The 21,459-nt window shown below is 53.8% G+C and overlaps 1 protein-coding gene across 4 annotated transcripts in view; it reads left to right on the top strand.

Moving 5' to 3' along the window:
- CD6 (CD6 molecule) overlaps positions 1-10,198 on the top strand; it is a 50,551-nt gene extending 40,353 nt beyond the window's left edge. Inside the window, exons 6-13 of one of the 4 annotated variants that reach the window (XM_012454281.3) lie at positions 309-374; positions 2,946-3,086; positions 3,440-3,538; positions 5,235-5,357; positions 7,027-7,098; positions 7,307-7,558; positions 7,839-7,940; positions 9,072-10,198. In XM_012454281.3, coding sequence (XP_012309704.3) covers positions 309-374; positions 2,946-3,086; positions 3,440-3,538; positions 5,235-5,357; positions 7,027-7,098; positions 7,307-7,558; positions 7,839-7,940; positions 9,072-9,136 — 920 coding nt within the window. In that variant the 3' untranslated portion in view covers positions 9,137-10,198. Of the gene's footprint in view, positions 1-308; positions 375-2,945; positions 3,087-3,439; positions 3,539-5,234; positions 5,358-7,026; positions 7,099-7,306; positions 7,559-7,835; positions 7,941-9,071 lie in introns of all 4 variants that reach the window. The other 3 variants (XM_064364843.1, XM_064364845.1, XM_064364844.1) reach the window with 3 other exon arrangements.
- The last annotated feature ends 11,261 nt before the right edge of the window (positions 10,199-21,459 follow it).

The raw sequence follows: 21,459 nt of genomic DNA, 5'->3' as shown, positions 1-21,459 counted from the left end.
TTAAGAACAAACTGAAGCTGAATGGAAAGGGGATTTGTGGCCTGCAGTAGCTTACACAGAAACAAGGGATAATTCTATTAACCCTTTATTCTAACCAAAGAGCCTTCCCAGCATTTAATCCCTGAGTTCCTCCTTACTGTCGGGGGAGGGAGGTAGGGAGGTAAGCTTCCTTAGCCACATGCCCCTGATGGGAGCACAAGCCTAGTTCTGAGTCACTTGTCTGTCCCGTTCAGTTTCTAACCCAAGGCCTGGCACACAGTAGGTGCTCAGTAGCATGCACTGAGTGACTGGGTGGTGCTTTCTCACAGCCTCCCGGAGTTTGCACAATCTGTCCATTCCCGAAGTCCCTGCAAGTGTTCAGCCAGTCACTATAGGTAAGTGTTGCTGGGTACCAAGCTGTTCCCCAGAAGCTTGAGCGTGTGTGTGTGTGTGTGTGTGTGTGTGTGTGTGTGTGTGTTCCTGTGCACATCTGTGCTGGGGTGAGGGATGGTTTGGTCCCCAACCCCCACCTCCAGCCAATGTGGGCACTTTCTGCTCCTTCTACATCCCTTCTTTGCCAAGTCAGCCCATAGCTCACTGAGTCCTGATACTTACTGGACAGAAGGCCATCTCCCCACTTTCCTGTGAGCTCCTGGAGGGCAGAAGGAAAGAGTTGAAGAAAGTTGATACCACCTCGAGCGGGGGTCAGGGGTCAGGGGGCAGCGGGGGAAGGGTGAACTTGGCCCAGCCCGGTATCGGGAATGCTGGCACACTGCCCTGTGTTTATAATTGGCCAGACACGGGGCCTAGTGCCTTATAACCAATATTTCCCAACCCTTTAATCTCTCTGCAGCCAAATGGGAGAGGTCTCATTATAATCCTTACATCAAGAAAGGAGCTGCGGCTCCGAGGCTGAAGTCACAGCTGGTGACTGCTGGCCAGGATTGACAACCAAGGCTCTGAATTTCAGATCCGGTCTTGCTCTACTCCCCAGCTGTGTGTAGCTTGGCCGGCATCAGGGCAAACTCCCAGGATTCCAGTCCCAGCTGTGCCTCTTGCTAGCTGTGTCCTGTTGGGAAACTCTGAACCTCCCTGAGCCTCAGACTCCTCAGTTATAAAATGGGGGTGACTAGCCTACAGTACCTTCTTCCTAGCATTGCCGTGAGGCTCCAGTGAATTAATTTTTGTAAAACGCTTAGAACAGAGCCTCGAAGACAGCAAGAACTGTCTGAAGGTCTGCTGTTGTGAGCATTTAGTTCAGGCCTAGAGCCCTTTGCAGTCCTGGAATACCCACAGGGCCGGCCCAGACTCCCTTGCTCTGCCTTCTGGCTCTGTCATCTTCTCTCAGACACCCCAGAGACAGTGAACAGGGGCTCGGGGAGAGAGCACAGAGGCCCTAGCAATAGAGGACAGCACAGAGACTGAAATGAAATGCTCCAACTGCACACACCGCCGTGCGAGCTCCTGCCAGACCCGCAGGCAACCTGCACACGCTCTCTCTAACTGAGGTCAGGGTGGGGATACACCCCAGCCCTGAAGGGCAAAGAGTGAAGCCGAAGAGAGATCAGGGACCACGCCCCGGGCCCGGGGCCCAGCAGCAGCTACGGACCTCTGGACCCAGGTTCATGGGCCTCGCATGGCCGGGTTCACGGACCTCGCATGGCCGCAGCACCCAGCCTCACTCCGACATCTGCTTCCTGCTGTTAGATCTAGCTCCCATCTTGGCCTTAACTTCCCCATTTACAGACAGAAAGGGGAGAGAGGAGAAAATGAAGGCGAGGAGAGGTTTCTCTCCCAGGGGAAGCAGACACTGCCCCTGGCAAGGCAGTCTGGATGATCTCATCCCCCAGCCCATTGCTGTCACCGCTTGCCATCTAGCCCTGTGGTCTGCTCACTCTGGGCACCCTCCTCACTGCCCCCTGTACCCATCCTTCTGCTTTGCATTCTTTTTTCTTTTTTTTGAGACAACTTTTCGCTCCTGTTACCCAGGCTGGAGTGCAATGACGCGATCTCGGCTCACCGCAACCTCCGCCTCCTGGGTTCAGGCAATTCTCCTGCCTCAGCCTCCTGAGTAGCTGGGATTACAGGCACGCACCACCATGCCCAGCTAATTTTTTGTATTTTTAGTAGAGGCAGGGTTTCACCATGTTGACCAGGATGGTCTCGATCTCTTGACCTCGTGATCCACCCACCTCGGCCTCCCAAAGTGCTGGGATTACAGGCTTGAGCCACCGTGCCCGGCCCCTACTTTGCATTCTTTTAAGCAGAGGGGAGGCTGAGGCAGGGGGAAGGCAAGAAGTCACCGCAGGGCAGGGCTGCAAGGGTGGGAGACCCTGAATTCCAGACCCCACTCCAGTCCTCATGGAGGGGATGTCTAGGGGAAGAAGGGGGGTCCCAGGCACAGCTGATGGTCTGTTCACTGCCAGAGGTGGCTCAGAGTCACTGTCTCTGGGAAGTCAGCCTTGGTCTTCCCCGCAGAGAATGAGGTGCCTTTTGTAGGGCCTCACGCCCCCACTGTCGATGCTCAAATCTCCATCACAGCAGGCGCCTCACCATATTGGATTGGGCTACTTATTGACCTCTCCACTAGACAGAGCCCCTGTGATACTGTTGTCGTATGTGTAGCCCCAGGGCCGAGTGCCAGGCGCACAGTGGTACTCAATAATTGTCTATTGAACAAAGACTAAATACCGAAGAGCTAGCAGACAGATAGATGCCTGCAGCCTGGTGGCCAGGGTTGTTTTTCAGGCAGTAAATCATTTAATCAATTACTCATGCATTCAATATAAATTTATTGAGCGCCTACTATATACCACACACTTAAAAGCAGATAGGGAAAATTGGGAAAGGAAGCGAGGAGGAAGATAGGGTGAAAAGGGAAGTAGATCAGCTGTACAGAGAATGAAAAGGCAAGAAGGGTAAGTGCCCATTCCTCTTTCTTCCTGAATTCGAATTCTTGTTTCCAGAATCTTCTGTGACAGTGAAAATAGAGAACACGGACTCTCGGGAGCTAATGCTCCTCATCCCTTGCATTGTTCTGGGAATTCTCCTCCTTGGCTCCCTCATCTCCATAGCCTTCATCCTCTTGAGAATTAAAGGAAAATATGGTAAGTGCAAGGTTCTGGGAGCCGCAGCCGTCCCGGGGGGATGTGAGCCTTGGCAGAACCCCAGCAGCAGTGGTGTGGTCCAGCAATGGCCACCCGTCCCTAGCCTTGGGGAGTTCCCCATCATGGGAAGGATTTTCTCAGCATGCCCAGCAGACATGGAACCACCATCTTGGAGGACCAGACTCTGTACGTGTGTGTGTATGTGTGTGTGTGTGTCTGTGTGTGTGCATGCACACTCCTGCCAGTGTTGGGGAATGAGGAGGGTGGTGTCTTGATGAGAACAGAACAGAACCAGGTAGACTGGGAGAGGGCAAAAAAATGACTTGTAGAATTTCTGCCTCCCCTTCCCTCAGCCCTCCCTGTAATGGTGAACCACCAGCACCTACCCAGCACCATCCCAGCAGGGAGCAATAGCTATCAAGCGGTCCCCATCACCATCCCCAAAGAAGAAGGTAGGATGTCCCCCATCCTGGGTGCGGGAGGGCTGGGGAGGACAGGAAGGGTGTACTTTCTGGAAGGTCAGCACTGCTTAGGTCAAAGCAGTACACAGCTAGAGATGAGATTGGGGCCAGCCCACTCACAGCCCTGCAACCTTGAGCAGGCTCAAGTCATTCCTGGATGTTGATGGGCAATGACCTTCCAGTTCAGTCACGCTAGAAATCTAGAGTTTTCAGTTCTGGACAAATACAGACTAAGGGCATTTTAGATCTTGGTTCTCAGAGGAAAGCTCTGCTCTGCTTTGCTCTGCTAGTTGGCTGGTAGGCTTGTGATATCATCATCCCTTTCAGTGTCCTGCCCAATCAGCCTTGCGAAGCCTCATCAAAATTCTTCTAGAACGTAGTTTTATTTCATATTTTCTGAGCAAAAAAAACAAAAAAAAAACTGGGGCCAGTGACAGTGGCTCAAGCCTGTAGTCCCAATACTTTGGGAGCCTGAGGCAGGTGGATCAGTTGAGGTCAGGAGTTCGAGACCAGCCTGGCCAACATGGCAAAACCCTGTCTCTACTAAAAATGCAAAAATTAGCCGGGTGTGGTGGTGCACACCTATAATCCCAGCTATTCGGGAGGCTGAAGCTGGAGAATCACTTGAACCCGGGAGGCAGAGGTTGCAGTGAGCCAAGATCATGCCACTGCACTTCAACCTGGGTGACAGAGCAAGTCTCTGTCTCAAAAAAAAAAAAAAAAAAATTGGGTCAGTCACTCATCCTTTCTGATATGTGGATTTATACCTCTTGAAAGTCTTGCAGAGGAATTTGAGTTGAATCACCTTGCATTATGAATATATTCAATCACCTTTATTGGAAGGAGTTCAATGACATAAAAACCAATACCAAACTCAGCCAAATGTTATAAATATCCTTTGCACAGAGTGGCCATATATTTGAGAAGAGACTGTGAATACAGCATCTAACACAAGGCTTAGCACAGAGCAGGCGCTCACTGAATAGTACAGTCTAGAGCTGGCTCTGGGCAAGGTAAGAACCTGTCTGTGCCTCAGGTCCCTCCAAGGTAAAATGGGGATAATGGTGTACCTACTTCACAGAGTTCTCATGAGGGTTAAATGAGATAATATTTGTAAATGTTAGAATAGTGCCTCACATACAGTAAGTACTGTGTTAAGTGTTTGCTAAATAAATGTTTAGTTGGAGAACTAAACTTCCATATTGGAAGTGGATGAAGGGAGCCTCGAAAATCCAAACTGGGTGGTTTGTACAAGATGGGGTACCCAGGCCAGGCACGGTGGTGCACGCCTGTAGTCCCCACACTTTGGGAGGCCAAGGCAGATGGATCGCTTGAGCCCAGGAGTTTGAGACCAGCCTGGGCAACGTGGTGACAACCTGTCTCTGCAAAGAAATTCAAAAATTATCTGGGTTGGTGACACACGCTTGTGGTCCCAGCTACTCGGGAGGCTGAGGTGGGAGGATGATGTGAGCCCAGGAGGTCAAGGCTGCAGTGAGCTGTGATGGCGCCACTGCACTCCAGCCTGGACAACGGAGTGAGATCCTGCCCCCCCACCAAAAAAAAGGCTACTTGGTGCTCCCCTGCCACTCTGCCTCTCATCTCTGACATGAGACATACTCTCTACCGTCTCTCCCTACTCCTTCCCGCCCGCCACTTTGCCGTGCCCCCGACTCTGTTCTCTCCCCAGTTTCCATGCTGCCCATCCAGGTCCAGGCCCCGCGCCCTGATGACTCAGACTCCAGCTCAGACTCAGACTATGAGCACTATGACTTCAGTGCCCAGCCTCCTGTGGCCCTGACCACCTTCTACAGTGAGTGTCTGGCCGGGCTCCCAAGGGCCCACCTGCCTGAATCAGGGAGGGGACCCAGCTGGCCAGGGGATCATCAGTAGTCCCGCCTCGTAACCCCTGTATGACGTGGGCAGAATCCCCCGGTGACCCACTGGATTGACTGTAAATGGTCCTACATCAACGTTTTCAAAGTACTCTGTGACCTTGGAGTTACTCGATGTCTCAGGTCATCTCCACTCTGACCTCTGTCTCTCCCACATTTGTCTCTGGCCATGTAGGGTCTTAAGACCAGGCCTTTGACATTCACCTAAAGGTGGTTCTCTGTGCGAGAGACAGGGGAGTGCAGACGAGAGGCTCAGTTGCCAGGGGTTCTTACACGCCCGTACCCCTCCGTGCCCCATCCTGCCCTGTCTGACCCCATCAGCCCCACCCATTCCCCACCTCCCCAGCTTGCGCCTCATAGCCAGCTGGCCCAGCTCTTGTCTTTGCCTTCTGGGGATAGGAGGAGGAAAGAAAACGCTGAAGGCAGGGCCCAGGGAGTGCTGGGAGGTTGGAATAGGCCACAGCGTCCCACACTCTATTGTGGAATCATTTGGGAGCTTGTCAAAAATTCCCGAGCCCCGCCCCAAACCTAATGTATCGGTCAGGACGAGAGCTCTGCTGTGTGTGACAGAAGGCTCCAAATGACAGTGTCCTAAGAAATCGGCAGGGGCCCAGTCCCCTTCTTTCTTGCTACTGTGCAGTCCCTAAGGTGTCGCCGTTATTTACACGGTCCAGAATGGGTCACCTCCATGTCCACATTCCAGGCAAGGGTAAGGGAAAGACGGGATGCTGGAGATGGCCACGGCATTCCCACCCACAACCCAGCACCCAGAACAGAAACCCCCTAGCTGCAAGAGAGGTGGGGAAACGAAGCCTCTGTCCTGGGCAGCTGTGTCCCGATAAAAGCCTGAATGGATACTGGAGAACAGACAGCCGTCCCTGCCCCGCCTGCTAACCCACGGCTTCTGGGGGTGGGACACGGGTGATTCCACTTCTCCTGGCCTGTGGACCAGTGTTTGGGAGCCGCAGGGATGAAATATCTGTCAAACATGAGATTCTGAGTCCAGGCATGTAAGATGCAAGACTGAGAGTCCACAGTACTGTAACATAGAGACTCAAAGTCAGTCGTACCGGGTTCAAAAGAGCTGACTCCAAGATCCCAGACACTCCTGTTCTCAAGACCCTATAAATCTCTATCTGATTCTGAAACTTGAAGGTGCCACAGAGCCCGTAATGCCGTGATTCGAGACCATCTGGTTTTCACTCTGGGAAGGCTTCTTGAAGGGGCAAATACCTTTCTTTCTCCTGCCCAGAACTACCAGGTCACAAGGACAGAACCCAGACTCTTGATATCCCTCTAAGTAGCAGGAGGGACAGCTGGGGCTGGGTGCTGGGGGGTTCAGTGCACTAACTGGAGTTTCTGGCCCCAGGCTAGTTAAACACGTTGGCCCTTGATTGAAACGTAGGGTCGCTGGATGAGGATATGAGCCCGGAATCTGAAGGGAAACACTAAGCCCTCTCTGCCTCTGGAGTTTTCCTCCCACTCTGTTCAGCCTCCCCAGCCCCAAGGAAATCCAGCCCCTTCTCCAGGCTCCTAAAGTGATGAGGTTGAGACTTCACCCCTCCCCACTGCCACCTCTTCTTGCAGATTCCCAGCGGCATCGGGTGACAGATGAGGAGGTCCGGCAGAGCAGGTTCCAGATGCCACCTTTGGAGGAAGGTGAGTCAGGCTGCGGAGGGGTGTGAATGGCAGCCCTGCCTCCAGACAGCAGCTCAGCTCACCTTGAGACCTTCCAGCAGGAACCTCTCTCAATGAGTCTTTCCTGACTTTATCAAATCCTATAAGCAGTAAGTGCTTTCTGAAGTCTGACTTAAAGCCCTCTTGCTGCATTGCTTCTTTCGTCACCATTCTCCCTTTCCTGGCTTAGGACTTGAAGAGTTGCATGCCTCCCACGTCCCAGCTGCCAACCCTGGATACAGCATTACACACCCGCCATCCCTGGGCCCTCAGCATCGCCCGAGGGGCAACAGCGAGTCAAGCACCTCTTCCGGGGAGGATTACTGCAACAGTCCCACAAGCAAGCCGCCCCCATGGAACCCCCAGGCGTTTTCTCCAGAGAGTTCCTTCCCAGAGCAGCCCCCAAACTTGGAGCTGGCCGGCACCCAGCCAGCCTTTTCAGGTAAGCTGCGCCTCCTCCATCCCTCATCCCATAGCCAGCCTGGCTGGAGGGGGCATAAAGCGGGGAGCCCTGAGCCAGGCTGAGGTCAGGACTCTCCCCAGTTCCGCAGCCACTCACTGTGTGCCGTTGAACAAGTCTCCTCCCATCTCTGGGCCTTCACTTTGTCATTTGTCAAGCTGGGGACTTGGCTCTCGTGAGTGGTGCGGGCCCCCCCAGCTCTGGCACTTGCGAAGTGACTGTGTGCTGGCAGAGGGTGACCGGCCCTGGGGGTTTCCAGCAGGGCCCTTGGCTGATGACAGCTCCAGCACCTCGTCCGGGGAGTGGTACCAGAACTTCCAGCCGCCACCCCAGCCCCCTTCGGAGGAGCAGTTTGGCTGTCCAGGTGTCAAAATCTGGGGAAGGGATTTGGGAGTGGGACAGAGAGGGACTGGGGAGTGGGTGAGTGGGGAACTGTTGGATGCATTAGCTCAAGGGGAAAAGGAGAAAGGAAGAGGAGAAGAAGAAAAGGAGAGTGACTTTTTTTGTGAGATGGAGTCTCGCTCTGTTGCGAGGCTGGAGTGCAGTGGCGCCATCTCGGCTCACTGCAACCTCCGACTCCCGGGTTCAAGTGATTCTCTTGTCTCGGCCTCCCGAGTAGCTGGGACTACAGGCGTGTGCCACCATGCCCAGCTAATTTTCGTATTTTTAATAGACGGGGTTTCACCATGTTGGCCAGGATGGTCTTGATCTCCTGACCACCTCGGCCTCCTAAAGTGCTGGGATTACAGGCGTGAGCCACCATGCCCAGCTGGAAAAGTAACTTTTTAAAAAACAAAGCAAGGCAGCCATGGTAGCTCAAGCCTGTAATCCCAGCACAAGGCAGGAGGATTGCTTGAGGCCGGTAGTTTAAGACTAGCCCTGGGAACACAGCAAGACCCAGTCTCTACAAAACTAAAACCTAGCCGAGCGTAGTAGCACGTGCCTATAGTCCCAGCTACTCAGGAGGCTGGGTTGGGAGGATCATGTGAGCGCAGAAGATCCCGGCTGCAGTGAGCTGTGATGGTGTCACTGTGGGTCGTGCCACTGCAGGGTCAGAGCGAGACCCTCCCTCTATAGGAAAACAAAAACAAACACAATAAGAATATGAAGAGGTGGGGAAATGGATGTGGACGGGGTCGAGAAATATTCAGACGGGCTGCTTTGATAAGAAGTGAGCTCCCTGTTAGTGGAGGCATTCAAGCAGAAGCAGCTGGTTGGCCCCTTGGGGGAGACTTTGGTAGCAGAGGGGCTCCCAGCATTCAGTCGTCCACCACATCGTGCAGTGTGTGCCGTCGTGGAGACCACAGCCCTGAACCAGACAGACGAGGCTCTGCCCTCAGTGCTAATGGGACGTGGCCGGAAGCAAGAGGACAAGACGGCTTCATGCCGCATCACGTGGGGAGAGTGATGTGGAGCCGACCCACTCAGCTCCGTCCCGTGGGGCTGCAGGGGCAGGAACTGAGTTTCCCACTAACCTGGGCCTCTCTGCCCACAGGGTCCCCCAGCCCTCAGCCTGACTCCACCGACAACGATGACTATGATGACATCGGCGCAGCCTAGACCCCTAGACCAGGGCCAGCTAAGGCTCCTGGGGTGGCTCCCACCCTCTGGCCTCCTGCTTTACCTACTCCCTTTCCCCTCCCCCACCCTCCCAGTCACCTCCCCATGGAGCTGAGAGGCCTCCCCTGGAGAGATGGAAGGAAACGTTACACCTTGTACCCCTCAGTCTCCATCCATCAAGCCGAACCTGCTGGCAAAGCCCTCCCCCGGCCCCAGACAGCGGCCCCAAACAGCAGCCCCAGGAGGATGCTGCCTCCAAGAGGTGTGAGCCCTCTGTCTTGGGGATGAACAAGCAGAGTCCGGCCTCCCTCTGGGCAGCTGGTGGGAAGGTTGGAGAGCTGGACTGGCTGACTCTGGAGGCCTCTTCCAAACCTCAGGTGTCTGGCGCTTTGATTCCCTGCGTCTCTGACACTTCAGGGCCCAGAGGTCCTGGGAAGGGCAGAACTGGGCCCCCATGCCAGTGCTGCTGCAGGAGGACCCACGTGCTGGGGCTGCTGGGCTGTTGTCACTGATGATAGGTGGCTGCTGGGGGGATGGGGCAGCACACCAGGTGTCCCAGGCTCTGCTCAGGGTGGTAACTGCACCAGGCAGGGAAAATAGCCTTCCTGGGCACAATGAGCTGACAATGACAGGTTGACTGTGTACCCCCAACCAAGGAGCTGGGGCCCAAGGTCAGTCCCGCCCCAGACACTCCACATCCGCCAGGGGCACAGACAGTTCTGCAGTGACTGTCCCTGGACGGTCATATTCTGAGCTTCCTATGGTTTACAAAGAAGGTCACAGCCCAGTCCCACCACTGACCCCAGAGATAGGGGCCAAGTCCCCATGAGGGTAGAAGCATAGAGATGTCTTCCAGGAAGGGACTCAGAAGCTGCACTAAGTCCTGAGTCCCCATGTGTCTCCTTGAAGTGATGAGATGCTCCCGGGTAAATGCGTGAATATTCAGTGTTGCGCCCAGAGCTGCAAACGTCTCCCAGCCCCCAGAGAAAGGCCCACGGACTCAGGCCAGGCTTGGGTGTACTGTTCTGAGTATCCTGAGATTAAACTGAATTGCTGAATGAACCCAGGGCGTGGAATGACAATTTCTTAAACCTCATAGAACCCAGGCTGCGTGTGTGTGTGCATGTGTGTGTGGTGTGTGTGTGGCATGTGCGTATGTGTGCATGTGTGTGTGCATGAGTGGCATGTGTGTACATGTGTACGTGTGTGGCATGTGCATGCATGTGTGTGACATGTGCATGCATGTGTGTGTTTGGCATGTGTGTACATGTATGGCATGTGCATGCATGTGTGGTGTGTACATACATGTGTGCGTGTGTGGCATGTGCATGCGTGTGTGTGGCATGTGTGTGTGGCATGTGCATACATGTGGGGGGGAGTGTGTGTTGGATACAAATGAGACAAAGAGTTGAGCTCAAATCCTTTATCTGAGACGTGATCCCGGGAGCAGCAGTAAGAAAACGAGAAAAGAGGAAGAAAGGAAGACGATGTTCATGAACAGGTTGCTGTTGTGGGCAGCCAGGGCTCAGTGGAGCTGGGGACCTCTGGGAGATACACCTCAGAACCCAAGGGGGCAGGGAGCTGGGATATTGACCCACCATCCCTGCCTGTCACTAGCTGAGGAGCATTAACCCCCGGCCCCAGCACTACCAAGCTGTCTATGAGTGAGCTGAGTACACTCCTGTGTCCAGAGAAAGCCACGGGCAGAGGGTCAGAGGCACGTGCTATAAGGAGCCATCTTCCATAGGAATGGTCCAGGAGGAGCAGCAACAGCAACCTCTCCATGTGCAGAGAGTGTGTGTGTGTGTGTGCACGCGTGTGCGTGTGTGGGGGAGGCCAGGTCGGGGCAATGGTGGGGGCAACTCTATCTGTTTAGGTGGAAATGCCGGGAGAACTGGAAAACCCCCTGTAGCTCAGCACTGTGATAAACTCTGGGGAGGCCAGGCACAGTGGCTCACGCCTGTAATTCCAGCACTTTGGGAGGCCAAGGCAGGAGGATCACTTTAGCCCAGGAGTTCAAGACCAGCCTGGGCAACATAGTGAGAACCTGTCTCCACCAAAAAAAAAAAAAGAAAGAAAAATTTAAAATTCATCCAGGTGTGGTGAACACCTGTAGTCCCAGCTACTTGGGAGGCTGAAGCAGGGAGGTGGCTTGAGCCCAGGAATCTGAGGCTGCAGAGAGCCATGATCACATCTCTGCACTCCAGCCTGGGTGACAGAGTGAGACTCTATGTCGAAAACATTTTTTTAATACTGGGTATAGTATTTTTTTAACAACTGGTCTGCTCCACACCAGCCCTGGGCTCAGCGGCAGGGGTTATGGCGCCGAAAGAGTTCCCACCTGAGATCCCGAAAGCTTCAACGGTAGGATAATTCCAGGGAGTTTTATGCTTAGAGTTGCCTGGCAAAGGATTGCACCACGCCAGAAGGCGCTGGGGATGAGGAGCTCCTCCGCTAGTGGAGCTGGAGGAGACTGGAGCGGACCGCACAGAGGAATCGGCTTTTCCTCCAGTCTTCTGCCCACTCTACGCTGTGACTCTAGCCCTGCTGCCATGATCAGTGCCCAACGCTGTCTGCGGGGTGAGGATTAGGACTCAGGTTTTCAACCAGCCCTCCCCGAGGGGCAGGTGATGAAGGAGGCGGGGCTGTAGGGCTGGGCGGAGCCTGCTTTCCATTCACCTGTCCCAGAGGTGGAGAGAAAGCCGCGCTCCCCAGGGCAACCGTCACAGGATGTGGTTTGCAGTGTTGGGCCCCCTCCTCGGGCCCTCTGAACCCTCCCCAGGGTGGCGGGGGATTCCTAGGGGCAGAGCCACTGCTGGGGTGGGTGGGGCAGACTCAGCGGCAGGGGGCTTGTGAAAGCCTGGGTTCAACTCCCCACTCCACCCCTCCTGGCTGTGTGGCCTCAGGCAAACCACTTAACATCTCCGAGCCTTTGTTTGCTGTACGTTGGTCCGTAGGAGGTAGCTCACAGGTGGTGGTGAGGGTTAGAGGCTCGGCAACAAATCCTCCCTGTCATTGGTAGATTAATCCCTGCAGGTGAGAGCGCTCCTTAAAAGGAGAAAGGGGGTGGGGGGGGCGCGGAGACACTCAGCAGTTCCTGGGGTCTTCAGTGCGTTGGTGCTGGGTGTGGGGCGGGGCAAGAGTTGGGGGGAACGTGGAGAATGTCTCATCCCACTCTCATTTCACAGGTGAGGACACTGAGACCTGGAGGGGTGGGGGAAAGGACCTGTCTAAGGTCATTGAGAGTTGGTAGTAACACAATTCAATCCTTCCCCACCCCAGGCCCACCCCAGCTCAGACAGGGAGATGGCGATGCCTTCTGAGTCCCCCCTATTTCTCCAACCTCCCCAGAGCTACCTCTCTCACCCCAGCACTCCCACCCAGGGCCCCCCACGGTCTCAGAGAAATTGGGAAGGTCTGCCTTAGCCCTGGCAGCCTGGAGACAGGAGTCACACGCAGCAGGAGGGCTGATCCCAGGTGGCCTCCATCTCTATGCCTCCCGGGGACTCGGACCTGGGAGCTGCTCCTTGTTGAGCCGACACGCGCCAGGCCTGTGCCGGGGCTGGGAAAGCCGAGATGAATGACAGCCAGGCTCTGACCTGAAGGAGCACCAGCCTGGCAGGGAAGTCACAAACATAAGCAGATGGCTTCCCCTCCACTCCTAGGAGACCTCAGGTTGTAATACCCCTCAAGGATCTAGGAGAGGAAACACGAAGAGGCTGGATGGACTTGGCAGCTGAACCCAACGGTTCCAGAAACGTTGGCGTGGGGGGAAGGGCTGCGTCCCGGAATGGAAGCACCGTCCAAATTTGACTGACAGCTCTGCAAGCACAGGGAGAGAGCGATGCACAGGGAATACCTGGGAAGCTGATGCCTGATCTGGGTCGTAGAGGATGAACAGGGGTGAGCCACAGACGTGGAGAGGAAAGGGCATTCCAGGCCGAGGGAAGGACACAAGCGAAGACAGAGCACGCAGCTGCACGGCTTGTGAGGTCAAGGGGGGTCCAGCCTGAGAAAAGATGAGGCTGGGGACAGTCAAGTCTCACACCAACCCCATTTCATTCATGGGTGTGAAAATTGAGGCCCAGAGAGGTTAAGTAAAATGTCATGGTCACACAGCTAAACAGTGACAGTGCTGGGACTTAAATACAGCCTAGCTTCAGAGTCTGAGCGTTAACCATGGCTCTTCCGTGTCCCAGTGCCACCACAGCCACTCGGCTGGGCATTACCAGAGCCCCAGCCTAGCATCTGGAGACACCGGCCTGTCTGCCTACCAACACCACAGACACCAGCCGCATCCCAGGACACCGGATGCGGGAATGGAAAATCATCACTACCGGGGCACCGTTATAGAGCTGGCTCTGTGCCGAGCTCCGGGAGGCACAGGACGGAATGAAGCCTGGCCCTTGCCCTTGGGGAGTTTACAGTATCTGGGGCAGACAGGGAGCCATAACTTCCGTCCATCACCATGGTGATGATGAGGGTGGGTAGCATTTACTATGCGCCAGCCATGTATCCTTCCTTACAATCCTCCTAAGGGCAGTCCAAGAAGGTATTATTCTCCCTAATTTGTAAACAGGGCAACTGAAGCCCAGAGAGGTTAGGCGAGTAGCCAGAAGCCACACAGCTTGGCAGGTAGCACAACTTTTCCACCTAACCCCAAAGCCCCAGTGTGGAAACACCAGGCTGCGAGCGCTCATCATGAGCATGTTTAACCCACATGAACTCACGTGTAGGCTCAGAAGCAAAGAGAAAGGCAACGGGCAACCCAGCCCCTACTTTCCGTGGTGAACAAGCGCCCAGAGGAGACAGACAGCAGCTGGGGACCCTCCGTTCTCTCAGATCCCGAAAACCGTTCATCCTGTGGGTACCTTGCCACAGTGGATTAGATTTTAGCTCTTGCGGATTCATTTTTCATACATGGTGGGCCTGAAACAAAGCCCACCACTTCAACAGGCTGCCCTGGTGCTGTGGGGGAAACATCGGGGTTGGGACCAGAGCAGAGCAGACTCACATACAGGCATCTTCCCAAGGAGTGTTGTTTCCCTTCCTACAGTCCCTCTCTCCTTGTCTGCCTTCCCCTCCCTCCCTCCTCTCCCCCTCCCTCCCCCCCTCCCCACTACCTCCTTCCCTCTCTCCCTTTCTTCCTCTTTCCCCTTTCCTCTCTCCCTTCCTCCCTCCCTCCTTCCTTCCCTTCCTCCCTCCCTTCCTTCATTCCTTCCTCTCTCCTTCCTCCCTCCCTTCCTTCCTTTTCTCTCTCTTTTCTTTCCTTTTTCTCTTTTTGAGATGGAGTCTTGCTCTGTCACCCAGCCTGGAGTGCAATGGTATGATCTGTCTCACTGCGACCTCCACCTCCCAGGTTCAAGCAATTCTCCTGCCTCAGCCTCCCAAGTAGCTGGGATTACAGGCACATGTCACCCTCCCCAACTAATTTTTGTATCGTTAGTGGAAATAGGGTTTCATCATGTTGGCCAGGCTGGTCTTGAACTCCTGACCTTAAGTGATCCAGCCGCCTCGGCCTCCCAATGTGTTGAGATTACAGGCGTGAGCCACCGCGCCTGGCCCTTTCTTTTTTTAAATGAGAAATACCTTCACATCATTAAAACTCCAACGACATGAATTCCTACCATTCAAATCTTGTCCCCCATCCACCTGCTCCTTCCTCCCCACTAGGCCCACCCCAGGTAAACACAATTGTTTCTCAGATGTAGAAACAAGCAGATGTGAACCCCCCTTGGTGTCCTGCCCTTTCTGATACAGAAATAACTCAGGCACCCTCTTGGGTTCCTTGCTTTCTTTTGACTTCTCCAGTATCCCAGAGAACTTTCCTAAGGGAAGAGCGATGTAACCTGTATTTGAGTCTTCTCCCATAAGCTGTCCGAGCAGATAACCTATGCCTCAGGTGAGACTCCACCACACTGCCACAGAGGCGGTGTGGACACAGAGGAAGAAGCCACCAACTCTGCCAGGGTTTATTGGGAAAAGCATGACAAAAGAGGGAACAATCAAGCCGGCCATTGAAGGATGTGTAGGAGTTTGCTGGATGGAAGAGTGAAGGATGTTCTCAGTAGCAACATGTGCAAATATGGTGCATGCTGCCTGAAGCCCGGGGGGAAAGGGGTGCACCGGTGGGAAAGCCCCTGGGGAGGGTCTCCAAGGGTCTTGTGTAACTTGACCCGGGGGTTTGGTCATTGTCTTAGCAGCGCTGGGAGTCGGGAGCAGTTTCTAAGGCAGGGAAGTGATCCGAGAGGGATGCTCTAGAAAGGTAACTGCCATGAAGTGGAGGGAGGTTTGATGGGGCTGGGGCCTGCAGGGAGGGAGGCCAGTGGGGAGGTGGCCAGCACTGGGAGGTGGAGAAGAGGGAACGAGCTGGAGAAGGATTCAGGACTTGGAGAGTGATCACAGAGCTGGGAGATGATTTGCCAACACAGCCACCCCCAGCCACGATGACAATATGACAGTGACATTAATGAGAGCGTCAACTCCTGAGTGCACACTCAGAACCTGTGCATCGGGCACTGTTCTGAGCATACTACAGGTACTGACTCATTTATGCTCTCAACAGCACCATGAGGAACCAGCATCATCCCCATCTTATGACTGAGGAAACTGGGGCCTGAGAAGGTTCAGAGTTTTTCTCACGGTTGTCAGCCGCTCACGGTGTGGCCGGTCCCTGGCTGCCCCTGCACATGACCTCCTCATTTCCACATGAAGGTATAATCCACACCAAAGGCTCACTTCTGTGCCTCCCAATGCCCCACTGGAGCAACACACAGTTCTTCAGGCCCCACAATTAATTGGCATCCTCCAGACATCTGAGAGAGGCAGAGGGGACCAGGCTAGGAGCAGGCTCCGGCAGGATTATCCCACCAGGGCCCGCGTGGACATGACTTGGAGGCTCCAAGGCTGCTCCCAGCGAGCACAGGTGCAGGTTTTTCTTCCTCAGCAGGGCATCGACTGCTGGCCCCTAACCTTCTCTCCTGGAAGCCTCACCTCTGAGGTGCACCTGTCTGCTCCCACCCCTCCCTATCGCCCCATCTGCAGTTTCCACTTCCGCCCCTCTCAAAGACCCTCTGGACATGCTAGTGAATGGAAGGAGTGGCTGGAGCCCACGTGGCCACCTGGCGTGGACCTCTCTTGGCCGCCGCCCCAGGCCCCTGTCCTCACTTTATGAGGATGGGATGGAGTCTCTGGAGCAGGAGGAGCAGGGGAGCCCCAGGGAAGGGCCGGGTTGAAAGAAGCCTCAATGGAAAGTTCATCTCCCACCACATCCTTCAGCTGTTTACCAGTTTGACGGAGTTCGGGCATCCTGACATGAAAAGAGGCTCACCTCTCACCAGCATCATCGAGGAAGGACCGAAATAGCAACAAAGGAAGACAAAGGAGCAGGGTGGGGGTGGGGGCGGGGAGGGAGAGAGTCGTGAGATGGAGAGGAAAAGAGGAAGACAGAGGGAGGAGCGGTGTGTCTGAGCAGACAGTGGAAGGCAGCACAGCCAGACAAACCTCCGTCTTCCCTGGCCCTGAACCTGCACGGCCGCACCTTACGTTGTGACCTCAGTTAATTCTCAAAACCTCCCAGAGCCTGAAACTCTCCTAATGTCTGTTGCCTTCCCTGTGAGGAAAGTGAAGCCCAGAGATGCCTTGGAACTAGTTCAAGGTCACCCAGCTAGGACCAGGGGAGCCAGATTCCCAGCCAGCCAGCGCAGCTACCACAGGGCGAGCAGGAGAGAGGAGGGAGAAGATGGAAAGGTGATAGGTTGGGGGTGGGGGGAGAGAGTGGGGGTGGGGCGGGAGACCATGACACATTCTTTCCTGAGGAAGGATCCCCCAACCCCTCTGCAGAGGACCCCAGCCAGCCCAATCCTGGCGGAGGCAGGTGCCCCCTCCTTGGATCCCTTCCCCCAGCCCCTCCCACCTGCCCAGCTACCCACCAAGTGCAGTAGGAGGGGGAGGGGAGGGAGTGGTTCCCAGGGCCATGGGCTCTGCCTGAGATTCATTTTCCTTCAAGCCCCCTCCTCACAAACAGCCCCTCAGTCTCCTGCCTTCCTCCCTCCCCTGGCTGAGCCTGGCCAGGCACACACTCACTGCCTCCCCTCTGTCGTTCCACATGGCAGGGAGAGAAAATGATCCTGGTCCAGACACTCACAAGCACGTTCCCCTCCTCGGGCTTCCAGGCCACACACATGGCTCTCCCCAGAAATGCCAGCATTGGGCCCATGGGGCTCCGCTTCCCTCCCATGGCTTCCCCTCTGGGGTGACCATCCCTCCCTCCAGACCTCCTTCTCTGCCCTGGTTTCAAGGCAGGTGAAGCCTGTTCTTCTCTGAGGATGAGATGCTGAAATAACTGGGGTCAGTAGCGCCCCAGCTTTTCTGCATAGCCAGATGCAGCAGTACCCTTTACCGCATGCTCTGAGAGTCACCCTCTTTTCCCCCTCCTGTGGCCGGTGCCCTGACTTCCCGCAGTCTGCTCTACGTTCGTGCCCTCGCCTGCACCCTCCCACCCTCTTGGCACCCTGAAGAGTAGGTGGGTGCATCCTGCGTGCAGCAGGAAAGATGGGCACACTCTAGGGATGCTCAGCAGCCCCAGACACACGCCTGTCCCTGCAGGACCCCCTCAGCTCATGCCACGCTCACCCTCTGGCAAGAACAACCCGCCTGTAAGAGAGCCCTTCTGTGGTCCAGGGCCAGGCAAGGCCACCCACTGCAGCCTTGTGTCCCCGGGCCACCTGCCCTGGGGATAGTTAGTGCAGGGCTGGAAGTAGCCAAGTCCTCCTGCTAATGTCAAAGCCCCTCTGGCTGTGGGGACCCGTCTGAAGTATGGGGGTGACGGCAGTAGCAGTAACCCTGGAGCTCTGCCCGGTAAAAACCCCAAGATCCCCTCCCTCCCTTCCTGTTCCAGGCTCTTCTGTCCCCCTTTTCTCCCCAGACTCAAGTCTTCCTACTGCTTTGTCAAGCTTTCTTCTCCACTCCTGAATTTATGGCTTGTTCTTTCTTTCTTTCTTATTTATTTATTTTTAGAAACAGGGCCTTGCTCTGTTGCTCAGGCTGGGGTGCAGTCATACGATCATAGCTCACCACAGACTTGACCTCCCAAGCTCAATTAATCCTCCTACCCCAGCCTCCCAAGTAGCTGGGACTACAGGCACTCACCACCACTCCTGACTAATTCTTTCTTCTTTCTTCCTTTTCTTTTCTTTCTTTTTTCTTTCTCTCTTTCTTTCCTTCCTTCTCTTTCCTTCCTCCCTTCCTTCTTTCCTTCCTTCCTTCCTTCTTTCTTCTCTCTCTCTCACTCTCTCTCTCTCTTTCTATCTTTTGACATGAGGCCTCACCATGTTGCCCAGGCTAGTCTCAAACTCCTGGGCACAAGTGATCCTCCCATCTCAGCCTCCCATAGTGCTGAGATTACAGGCATGAGCCACCGCACCCGGCCTGCCTGTTCTTTCACTGAGTCACATCTGGGATTTGCATGAACCTTGCACCCACCCAAAAGCATGCCTTCTTCCCAGACCCTCACTAGTGTCTGGTAGAGAGCCCAGAACCCCACCTCTGCCTCCAAGACCGAGCTCCCTGCACACAGTCTAGGACAGCCTTGTGTCACCACTTTACTGACTGTTCTTGACCCACTGACCCAAGACCTGACCATCCCAGTGGGATGAAGCCCCAGGGGCAGAATGAAGTTGATTTAAGGCAGCATTTCTCAAAACTGTAATCCACGTCCATCTTCAGAGTGTTTGCTTTATCTGTAGACCATTTGTTCTTTGGGTCACTTGATAGTTTTTCTTTAAGTGGACTCACCTCTTTAAAACTTAAATTTATTTAAGAAGGAATCTTTAGACATCTTACAAAGTATCTGGCAGGTACTTTTCAAAAATGCCAATGTCACACAATACAAGACTCAAGGACTGTTTCAGACGAAAAGTGTCAAAGAGACATCCCGGCCGCATGCAAGACGTGGCCTGCAGTGTTCGTTGTTGCTGTTGTTGTTTGCCGTAAAGGACATTACCGGGACAGGCAGTGAAACAGGAAGGAGACCTAGCGATTACACAGTGACATCAGGCTTAGCTTCCTGATTCCGAAAAGGGTACTATGCTTATGTAACAAAATAGTCTTGCTTTTAGGAAATACACAGTGGAGTACTGACACATTCAGAGGTAAAAGAGGCCTGTAATCCCAGCACTTTAGGAGGCCAAGGTGGGCAGATCACCTGAGGTCAGGAGCTCAAGACCAGCCTGCCCAACATGGTGAAACCCCGTCTCTACTAAAAATACAAAAATTAGCCAGGCGTGGTGGCAGGTGCCTGTAATCCCAGCACTTTGGGAGACTGAGGTAGGAGAATTGCTTGAACCTGGGAGGTGGAGGTTGTAGTGAGCCGAGACCGTGCCATTGCACTCCAGCCTGGGTGACAAGAATGAAACTCCATTGCAAAAAAGAGGTGAAAGAACAGCATACTTTTAAATAGTTCAGAAAAAAAATTGTGTGTGTGTCTGTGTGTGTGTGTGTGTGTGTGTTTGTGTGTGTGTTGGTAGGTAGTTAGTTTGGTGGGGAAGGTGGGGGGAGAGGCAGAAAGAGAGGGGGGTAGAGGATATTAACATTAGATAAACCTGGGTGAAAGGTGTCTAGAAACTCTATTATGCTTGCAATTTTACTGTATGTCTGAAAGTGAATTAAAATTTAAAACAAACTTCAGAAAAATAACCTTGCTATTACAAGTGGAAAACCCGTATCACTTGGTATAAATTGGAGATAATTCTAAAATAAAGCAATACTGTCACTTTTGCTAGACACATTCGTCCACTAGAGTCTGAGTCTAGGACCTGCGTGTTCTTGGTTCTATGTGGAGGTGGGCGAGGGTGAGAGAGGTGGGTGTTAAAGACATCCTGGAGCCAGCCCGACACGTTCTCCTTGCTGTCACGGGAAGGACCGGTACACAGCTGAAAAGGGCTTTGTTTTCTCATGACGTGATCTGGTGATCTTCAGAGTCCTGTCCTATGGCTTCAAGTTCAGGAACGTTCGTTTCATGGAAGTTTAACAGACGCTGTCAGGGCCAGTTCCAACATGGAGCCCTGGCTCTGGGAGAGAGAACAGGGTCCCTGCCCTCAGGAAGCTCACAGCTTGGGCAGTCATGGGTCCTGGGATAAAAGAGCTTGCTTCTCTGGATCCCAAAGTACCTAGAGTCCCAGGGATGCAGAGGCGTGATTCAGGGCCAGCAGGTACCCCAGGAGCAGACACACAGCATTTGCGGCTTGGAGCTGGCAAAGACAAAAGAACATCATCAGTGTGGGAGAATGAGGTGGCAGGACGCGGCCCGCAGCCTTTCCCTGGGCAGCCGGATGCCCCCGTCCATTCAGTGTTTGCAGTTTCCTCCGGCTACCTGCATTCCCTTCTGCTTCCTTCCACCCGCCAGTGAGCTTTCCTACCCATCTTTTTTCAGGGTATATTTCATTTTTTTAAATTAACATTTTATTTTAGAACCATTTTAGACTTACAGAAAAATTGCCTAGTAATTTCCTACACCCCATACTCAGTTTTCATACTGTTAATATCTTACATTAGTACGGTACATTTATCACAATTAATGAACCCATATTAATTCACGGTTATTCACTGAAGTCCACATGTTCTTTGGATTGCGGATTGCTTCAGTGTTTTTTTTGTTTTGTTTCTTTGTTTGTTGGTTGTTTTTTTGTTTTGTTTTGTTTCAGAGACAGAGTCTTGCTCTGATCCCCAGGCTGGAGTACAGTGGCACAATCATAGCTCGCTGCAGCCCCGACTTCCCAGGTTCAAGAGATCCTCCCCTCTCCTCCCAAGCAGAGGGACTACAGGCACGCACCACTACACCCGGCTCATTTTTTATGTTTTGTAGAGATGGGGTCTTTCTATGCTGCCCAGGCTGGTCTTGAACTCCTGGGCTCAATCAATCCTCTCACCTCAGCCTCCCAAAATGTTGGCATTACAGGCATGAGCCACTGTGCCCAGCCCAGATTGCTTTCGTTTTTATCTAATATCCTTTCGTTTCCAGGATTCCACCCAAGATATCACGCCCCATTGAATCATTGTGTCGCCTTAAGCTCCCCTTGGCTGTGACAGTTTCTCAGGCTCTGTTTTTCATAACAGCGACAGTTTTGAGAAGTGTTTGCTCAGGTGTTTTGTAAAATGATCCCCTGATATTTTTCTCATGCTTAGATTTGGGTTGCAGGTTTGGGGGAGAAAGGCTGCAGAGGTCAAGTGCTGTCCTCATCATGTCATTTCAAGGGTCACTGCCGTCAACATGACTTGTCACTGTGGACATCAGCCTGATGGCCGGACTTTCTCCGCTGCACAGC

This window comes from Aotus nancymaae, unplaced genomic scaffold (genome assembly GCF_030222135.1).
Source record: "Aotus nancymaae isolate 86718 unplaced genomic scaffold, 86718_ANA_hifiasm-v0.15.2.pri h1tg000059l, whole genome shotgun sequence".
NCBI classification, from domain to species: domain Eukaryota; kingdom Metazoa; phylum Chordata; class Mammalia; order Primates; family Aotidae; genus Aotus; species Aotus nancymaae.
Note: the sequence above shows the minus strand (reverse complement) of the source record. Positions and strands in the feature narration are given on the sequence as shown.